Source organism: Labrus bergylta, chromosome 15 (genome assembly GCF_963930695.1).
Source record: "Labrus bergylta chromosome 15, fLabBer1.1, whole genome shotgun sequence".
In the NCBI taxonomy this organism is placed as follows: Eukaryota; Metazoa; Chordata; class Actinopteri; order Labriformes; family Labridae; genus Labrus; species Labrus bergylta.
In genome coordinates this window covers 9,489,418-9,498,458 of record NC_089209.1, presented here as the reverse complement: position 1 = coordinate 9,498,458, position 9,041 = coordinate 9,489,418, and the positions used below count along the sequence as shown (strand labels likewise).

Sequence of the window (9,041 nt, the reverse complement as noted above, 5' to 3'; positions counted from 1 at the left end):
ATCAAAGCACGAGTTCTTCTCTATGTTTCCTGTCAGCTGTTTGTGTGCATCTTTTGTTTTTTCTGTAAGGCGTCTTCCTGGTGGCTCCAATAAAACAATAACTGTGTAGCGGCTGGAAATTCCACTCAGCTGTTTCTCTTTTATAAGCACAACCCAACAGCAGCAAGACGGATTGAATAATGCACTGGAAGAAAAAAGCCCTCACATCATATGATCACGTCAGTGTTTTAGCGAGACGCTCAAATTTGTATATTTCTTCTGGGCTTAGTAATGTGTTCAGACAGAACTTCTGAGGAAAACATCTTTTCACAAAAGACATTTAAGGACAAAAACCAGAACACGGTGTTGTGAAACTTGACTTACTTCCGCATCGAGTCCATAGCATGAAGCTGTTTTTGTTATACAAAGTGCAGGTCATTCTGGTGTTGCCACAGGCTATGATAAAAACAGAGATGTGTTGAGGAACCAGTTTTACTTATCAAGAAGTTCTACCCTACTTGTATCTGATAAAGAAAAACTGATCCACCCAGGACCCATACAAATTGATTTATACATTTTACATCAATTAGAATAGTTCTCACTGATGAATCCATACAGAATCAACTATGCAGTAAGTATATTATGATTGTAGGCTAAGTCCAGCATCAGAACAGACAAAGCATTGCACCCCCTCTGAGATCTTTGGCAACTCTCCTAGGGGGGGGACCTGGATCACAAGTTGGCAACCATTTTGTTAAAACAACATTATTATGACTATTATTACTACTAATAACAGTTTGAAAAAATAATCTTGGTTAACAAAGGTTGTTTTTTTTCAATGAATAATCAAATATCTCACTCATGAGCTTGAGAAACGGCACTATAAAAAAAAATATGGCTGTTCTGTGCTTCATTAAAGATCATAAGCTTAATTTAATATTGTTGAATATAACATAATTAGACGACTGTGTCAGAATTTTCTTTTTGCAGGTATGCAACTCAATGAGGAGGCGATCAGAGAGCTGGCCAACAACTGAAGACAAAAATACAAAAATTGTAACTATATATTACATGCTTTGGTAATTTTAGAAATCTGAAGCAGCAAGGTAAGGTCAGAAATACTATAATTGAACAGATAAAATAATCAAAAAAAATTGCAACAAATTATGTCTAATTAACAGCGTGCAAGTACTACGACACGTCCTGTGATCGCTTTGAATCGTCTGTGTGTGTGTGTGTGTGTGTGTACGCGGTGCTGTTACTCTTCCACACCGACAGGGGGCAGGCGCGGCAGATTAGCGCTGTTGTGTCTCCGACATCCTTTTGGTGCTTGCTGAGCGAAGCGGAGGATGAGGATGAGGATGAGGAGGAGGGGAGGGGGGCCTTTCCTGCTCAAGTGAACACATCGGCCATTGAGGATAAGTTGGAGATATCAAAGCTAAAGGCGGCTCGTACAAAAAAAAAAGAAGGAGGCACTCCCTTTTGTTTGTAAAAAATAAAAACATCGCTGCCTGCTCGGTGCGCGCGCGTCCTTATGATCTGTGACAGCGACGACGTTTGAGTGTGTCGGCGTGTGTGCTGCGCCAGGTGTGTCGGGATACTGAGTGTGGGGAAAATGCCATCTTTTTCATGGAGGTACGTTTAAGACCAAGAGGAAAAAAAAACAAAAACAACATCCATGAATGTTAAAGATAAGTTACAGAGGTGTTCAAACAGTCTGACTCATACACGTCACCTTGGGAGACAGGTGTATACAGTTACACAGGTTACTGTCAGTCTGTTGTTGTTTGCGGTTTAGGGATAATCTTTCAACTAAGATTGAGCTTGCTTAAATGCGTTTTTCATATTTTCGTAGCTGCTATTCTAAGCATCGATTTCCTTGTTTTCACAGGCTTGAAAAACAGAAACGGTGTCCCTGAAGGGTCAAAAGAAAAAAAAAAAAAAAAAAAGGCGTATAGCTGCAAAGCAATCTTTGTGATATTTCATAACTAAAGAGTAACACATTTAGATTACTGTAGATAAGTACAGAAAATTAGAGGGCGTCTGTGATTTTGGTAATACTTTAAAAATAGTCATTATGATGAGGCATAAGGACACCATCAGCTGTGGGAGTGTGGCTGACATTAATTCACATCTGTCATCAGTCTGGGTTTTTTTTTTTTTCCTTTGGCACTGATGTGTTTACTGTGTTAATCTGAGAGTATATACCAGACACACTCGGATCTAGAAAGGGAGGAAACACGTCAGTGCACAGAGGCAATGACCAAAGTGTATGGAATACTTTTTTTTATTTTTTATATATCATCATTAATCGTCATCACTATCATCAGCAGCATCTTATGTGTTAATGAAAGAGCTGGGTCTTCAGCTTTTTATTAAGTGGGGGGGGGGGGGGACCGGGCAGATCAAATGGAGTTTGATAACATATTCCACCACAGAGTAGCAGTAAACAAGTTCTGATGTGAGACTTAGCCATCTAATTTCCCTTCAGAACCCAGGAGATGCTGTGTAGTTTCATTTTTTAATTTGTGTTAAAACACTCTTGACAAGCTACAAGCGTTCTCTCCTCAGGCACGGTTATTTCTCTCAGTGCCTGGTGTAGAGCTCAGTGTGGGCTGCCTGCTTTGCCCTGTGCAGTGCATTCCTGCGTTTAATACACTGCTTGTTCAGAGCCCAGGTCTCTCTCTGCAGTGGGCTACAGTGGCAGACCAGGCCAAGGCCGGAGTCCCACACAAAGAGGCTCTATGTGAGTCAGGCCCCCTGGGAGAACGCCCAAACTCACTTCGAAATGGATACACACTGTGCCACGACAGCAAGACAGCACACCTTTTTAATTGGAAGCTAGGGTTTCACCACAATTGTGCTTTTGTCATCAGTGTTGGTTTTGGGATGTTGGGCAATGATACGCCTCTCATTTCTCGACGGGTTGTGTTTTTGTGCGTGATGTGTTCTTCATGCTTCTCTAAATTCTACTGTAGCCTGCATAAACCATGTGTTTAGGTTTGGGTAGCTTTGACTCAGTTTGTGACAACCCAGCCGAAGAAACAGGCTAAAAAGCAGAGTAATGCATCTTGTGTTATATTTGTATGGCCGCTCGTTGTTTGACAGAAACTTCGTTAACTGCGATGTGTCTGACTTGGCCAGGTATGCTTGAACATCTCAATGAAGTCTTCCTGGTTAAATAATTAGATAAAGATAAATGTTGGTTGGGGCGCCGCTTGCCTAGTGGTTAGAGCGCGCCCCATGTACTGAGGATTAAGTCCTCGAGAACGGGCGGCCTTGTGTTCAAATTTGTCCTGCTGCTCCTTTCCCGCATGTCGTTTCCAACGGGCGCAGTGTATGATTTGCATTAGATTATATCAAAAATAACTAGTGTGAGCACAAAATGTATACAGGTGCAGGACAAAAAAGGTACTAACTGCAGAAAAAAGAGAAAGGTCTGTACTGTTCAGCTCCCCAATGGCAATGTTATTTATACAGGGCCATGTTTCGATCGTCGCCTAAGGAATATCTTGGAGATAGAAACCATGTTTAAAATAAAATTGCCAATTCGAGGCAGAACAGTTTGCGGACCTTTCCATTTTTTTTCTGTTTGCATTAGAATATTGGCATTGTATTTATCACTAGACACACTATGCACTTGTTTGCCCTAATTATATCGCTGCCGGATGGAGGATGATCTTTTAATCATTTGTTTGCATTGCAGGGTTTGGCTCGCACTTGTGTTGCTCCTCTTTCCTTCGACAGCGGCTGCCGACGAGTCGTCACTACTGGAAGGCTGGCACGACGTCTGGTTCTTTCGCTTCCTTGTCAACATCCTGGGATACTCCACCATCATCATCCCTGGCTACTTCCTCATTAGCTACTTCAAGCGTACCAATTACCTAGACACAGGTTTGTGCATGTGAGACGTACCATTTGGAACACATGCCAGTTAAAGGCTTTTGTCCTTCCATGACCAACTCTCAGATCAAGTTCATTACTTTTTAAATATTTGTATTTTCTTTCCAGGCAGTGGGATTTGCTTCCCTGTCATAAAGTCCTGTGTGTTTGGCAGTGAGGCCAAGTCAGGTCTGTTGGATGACGTGTCAGTTGGATCCAGGAACGAGGGACATTCAGGCTCGTCAGTCAGACAGGTCATCAAATTAATCTTCTGTGCTGCCGGACTTCAGGTGGGGACACAGACATTACATAGTGTACATAAAGCTATGTGGGATCTACTTTCTATAACAACGCCCATAATGTTTGTACAGCTTTACTGACAGTGTTTGATTTGTGGAAGTTCCATTATTCTCAGTTTGATCTGCCATTAGCTCATTAGTTCAGTAATTGAATGAAAGCTTGTTTAAAGAGACGTGCTGCATACATACCCCGCAACAAACACACACAATGCTTTTAAATAAGTAACACACTTTTTGGAACATTTAGCGGCTCCATTAAAGGGACAGATAAGAGATGAAGCTCATAGCAGGGCGTCAGGAGGGGCAGGAACACAACCGCCGTATTAATGATAATGTTGCTCTGTGTCTCTTGAACTGTTTATCATGTTCACCAATACTATACTCACATGACATGCATACAAAAAAAATGTTTTTACTCTTAATCGTTCACCTGCTTTCTGCTGACTTAAAAATGACTCATCGCAATGGCATTACTTTTTGAGATTACTTTTATATTTTTTTAAGTTCATCTGAGGCTTCAGCAGTAGACAAAGTCCAGTCTTGGTATTTTTAGTACAAAATTATAGTACAGCATTATAGCACCAAAACTTGCGATGTGTAAGTGACAATAGGCTTAAGAAAGTAGAAATAAAAGCATAACAAAGAACAGTTTTATGGGTCCATCCAAGGCTATTTAAGGCTTTGGCTGACCATTTGCAGCTTTGTCTGTTGGTATTTTTTGGAGATATGTTCCCCAGGTATCATTTCTACCAGTAGAGAGAGTAAGAAACATAACAGCAACTTTTAAATAATCATACAAATGCCGGTTTAGTAATGTATTAGCAGGGCAGCAAAGCCAAACCTACCTAATGCTCCGGCTACAGAGTGACATAATGATGATCAAAAGAGAGTTTAAAGTCGAAGCTAAAGTCTTTACTCTCATTCCCAGGTTTCCTACCTGACATGGGGAGTCCTGCAGGAGCGTGTAATGACCCGTTCCTATGGAGCCGAGACTCCAGAGGAGCAGGGTGAGAAATTCAAGGACTCTCAGTTCTTGGTCTTTATGAATCGTATCCTTGCTCTGACTGTGTCGGGCCTGTGGTGCCTCATGTTCAAGCAGCCTAGCCATGGAGCACCCATGTACAAGTACTCTTTTGCCTCCCTCTCCAACATCATGAGCAGCTGGTGCCAGTACGAGGCGCTCAAGTACATCAGCTTCCCCACTCAAGTCCTGGCCAAGGCCTCCAAAGTCATTCCTGTCATGCTCATGGGAAAGATTGTCTCCCACAAGAGCTACGAATACTGGGAATACTTAACCGCCGTGCTGATTTCTGTGGGGGTCAGCATGTTCCTGCTGTCCAGCACGCCCAGCAAACACCCGTCCACTGTCACCACCTTCAGCGGGATCATCATCCTCGTCGGCTACATTGTCTTCGATAGCTTCACCTCCAACTGGCAGGACAACCTGTTCAAGTACAAGATGTCGTCGGTGCAGATGATGTTCGGGGTCAACCTGTTCTCCTGCCTCTTCACAGTCGGCTCGCTACTGGAGCAGGGCGCCTTCTTTGACTCGCTGGCCTTCATGACGCGCCACTCCGAGTTTGCCTTTCATGCTGTGTTGTTGTCCGTCTGCTCTGCATGCGGCCAACTCTTCATCTTCTACACAATCAACCAGTTTGGAGCTGCAGTCTTCACCATCATCATGACCCTACGGCAGGCCATCGCCATCCTCCTCTCATGCTTCCTCTACGGGCACACCGTCTCCATAGTCGGTGGATTTGGTGTCGCTGTAGTTTTCTTGGCACTTTTCTTGCGGGTGTATGCTCGTAGCCGCATGAAGTCAGGCAGGCGGCCTGCACAGTTGCTCGGGCAGAAGGTGTAGCACTGTGGGATCACTCCAAACTGGGAACTGAGGCCACGTTTTCTGTGGCGCATTTATGTCTATTTGTGTCAGTTTTTTTTAACTGTTCTTTTCCTATTGTTTCTGATTTTGTTGGCTAAGGTACAGAAAGGGATTCTGCGGTTTTGACTCTTACACAAAGATGCCCCTAAGGGGTCCAATGTGATTTGTCAGGTCAGCAGTCACAGAAGCTTTGAGTGCCTGTAAGATTGTCTATTACACAAGTCCCATACCATAAACTGTGCAAAACGCCTCATCACCTCGTTCATAGTTTAACCATAGAATCTGTTCTTATCTTTCTTTAATCACCATATGTGGCTTGTACAGCCAAATTAAATGGTACTGTTACCTTGGATAAATGTTTGTGAGCTGTATCGAATCAATTTTCTGTTAACTACATTGCTCTCATGTACCTACTGTAATTCCCAAATATTTGACCGCCACCTCTTGTATAGACAACACTTTACTCCGGCTGTGGAACATTTCAGTCATAAAGCTTATCTCACAGTCCTCCATGTTGGAGAGCAGGGGCCTTTATGTGTCTTAATGTGGGAATTAATCTTGTATATCTGTAAAAAAAAAAGAAATAGCCTGAACACATGGTGCATACATTTATTTTTTAGTTAAAGGTATACTAACATGATCCCAAGGCTAACCTATGTAAAAGATGGGAGGGATGGTAAAAGACTTGTGAAGAACACTATTTACAAATGGTATCATTTTGGCTCAACAACACTGAAGCAGATGCTGCTGCTGTTGTTATTCCTTGCACCTCATTATTTTTAGGTCTCAAAAGGTCTGTTACTTCATTTTATTCAAATCAGGCAGAAGAGTCTTGTAAATATATCTCTCTTAGTCATGTTTATTTTCAACCAACCTGTCTGTTGTGTACTTTTATAAAGAGGACTGCTTCATGTGTTTCACTGTTACATTTGAATGTTTGACAGAATGGATGATGATGATGAAGTTGATGCTCAATGCCATCACTGGGATGTGAAAAGTGGAGGACGGTTTGCAGAACAGAATGCATACAAGGGAAATACAATGTTACTGAGATCTTGTTTTTATCATTCTACTATTTCCTCTGGATTAATAATAAAACATGAAATTAACTTAACACTACGAAGTGAAGATGTTTATTTTACTTAAAAAATAATTTGTCATGCCATTTGGTCTGTGAGGCAACTCCAGTAAATTGATTATTCCCTTGCTACTATCGTTCTGCGGTTATAAGCCTTACACATTCGATTTATCCGTCAGTCATTCCAACCCATTTGATAAAAACAAAAACATATCACAACATCTAATTGTTTGATTACATTTCCTCATGCTTTCATGGTCCCCATGGGACGATTCCTGAGGATTTCCTGACATTTGTGCATGATCAATTTGTCAATCAACCTCCCCTCCCCATCTTCCTTTGTTAATGGAATTTCTGTAGTGGTACTCTGACTAAAAGTTTGGTTTCCTTCACAATTATTTTCATCAGTATTTGCAGGTTTGAGAAACTTGATGGATTGTTGCAGTAGTAGCATTAGTAAGAGATTTTAGCTGTAATTGATTCAAGGGATCAGTCGCAATGGTTTGGTTGCATATTGCAGTCAACTACTTGGTATACAAAAAAGGAATGGGACACACTATAATTACATCACATCACAAGCAGCACCTCTCGTGTATTTGTGAAGTTATATTAAAGTGTTATAGTACACATTTAAGCAAACGACTAAAAATCAGAAAAGCCAACTATGTAAATGCACAACTACTCCGCAATCATTCAGTGTATATTAACAGCAGTATTTAACAACATTTTGTAACTTCAATCTTCACTTCTTTAAAGGTTTTGTCTTTCATAGCCTATGCTTACCTTGTTAACAATTAATGGGGAAACTGGGTCACCACATTCTACACGTATATTTGGCTACAAACTACAAGTCCCACATGAAAATCTGCAGGAATGCAGACTCACGGAAAGTGCACAAATGTCTGAAAAGTCTGCATCAGAGCCTTTACAATCAAAACTATTTGACAGTGGAACATCAGTCGGCCCTCAGATTTGCAGGACGTCACATGAAAGTCATGGAAATTAAGATTTGGCCTCTGTGAAAGAAACCTGCTCATGCTGTAGATACAAAAGGACTTCCTCAAAGCTACATAATCCAATGATTCTTAATGGTGGGATGATTAAACACCATTAAAACACCAGCTTCCCAACTCAAGTCCTGGCCAAGGACTCCAAAGTCATTCCTGTCATGCTAACATGTAAAAATATGACATTCCATTTATACAAAAACTATGTTAACAGAGCTCAGGGGTCCACAAGATGATCAACTATGTAGAATTGGGTGTCATCTACATATGTGCTAAAGTTAATTATATGCTTGTCTGAAACTAACAAACGTGGGTTCCTCTTGACTTTCTCTTGCATACAGCAGGGCAATTTGAATAGACACAAGATACTTTTGCCCTAATTAAAGGATAACTGCTCAGTGAGGAGACCCCTTATCCCAAGTATGCCCCAATTCCCTACTGATAAGTTTCATAACCTACCACAGGGCCCTTAGTTGCCACCGCAACCAAAACAGCGCTGCCACCTTTAACAGACCCAGGTGTTTATGTGAGATAGCCAGGTAGTTACAACGCAGATACTACCTTCCACACCTTCCCTACCACATGGCCCCCACAATTCAACAGTGTAGACTGATGGGCAGCCAGAGCCAGGACAGGGAACCAGGTCCAAACTATAACTGCTGGATTGCAGTTCAAATCAAATTTTAATCTCTTCTCTACAATATTTCCTCTTCTGTAGAAAGACTGGCCATGTTATGAATTGACATTAAAGTATCTGTGCTGTTTTTGCATATCTACCCTGAATCATAAACTAGACCATTAATGTAATTCAGTGAACATCACATCGAAGTCCAGGTTTGACTGTAAAGTGCCAAGAAATATCCCCCCCATGATTGATCAGTCTCACAGCTGTTGATGGGGAATTTCCCCCCAGC

The 9,041-nt window shown here is 41.6% G+C and overlaps 1 protein-coding gene across 1 annotated transcript; it reads left to right on the top strand.

Moving 5' to 3' along the window:
* Positions 1–1,339: 1,339 nt before the first annotated feature.
* slc35b2 (solute carrier family 35 member B2) lies at positions 1,340–7,156 on the top strand. Its single transcript, XM_065963443.1, has 4 exons — positions 1,340–1,614; positions 3,686–3,873; positions 3,991–4,151; positions 5,089–7,156. The coding sequence occupies exons 1-4, from the start codon at positions 1,595–1,597 to the stop codon at positions 6,019–6,021; spliced, it is 1,302 nt and encodes a 433-aa protein (XP_065819515.1). The 5' UTR covers positions 1,340–1,594; the 3' UTR covers positions 6,022–7,156.
* Positions 7,157–9,041: the final 1,885 nt, after the last annotated feature.

Coding starts and splice junctions, on each gene's coding strand:
- slc35b2 (XM_065963443.1), top strand. CDS start 1,595: ATGCCATCTTTTTCATGGAG. Junction 1,615..3,685: donor ATGCCATCTTTTTCATGGAG/GTACGTTTAAGA, acceptor TTTGCATTGCAG/GGTTTGGCTCGCACTTGTGT. Junction 4,152..5,088: donor TCTGTGCTGCCGGACTTCAG/GTGGGGACACAG, acceptor TCTCATTCCCAG/GTTTCCTACCTGACATGGGG.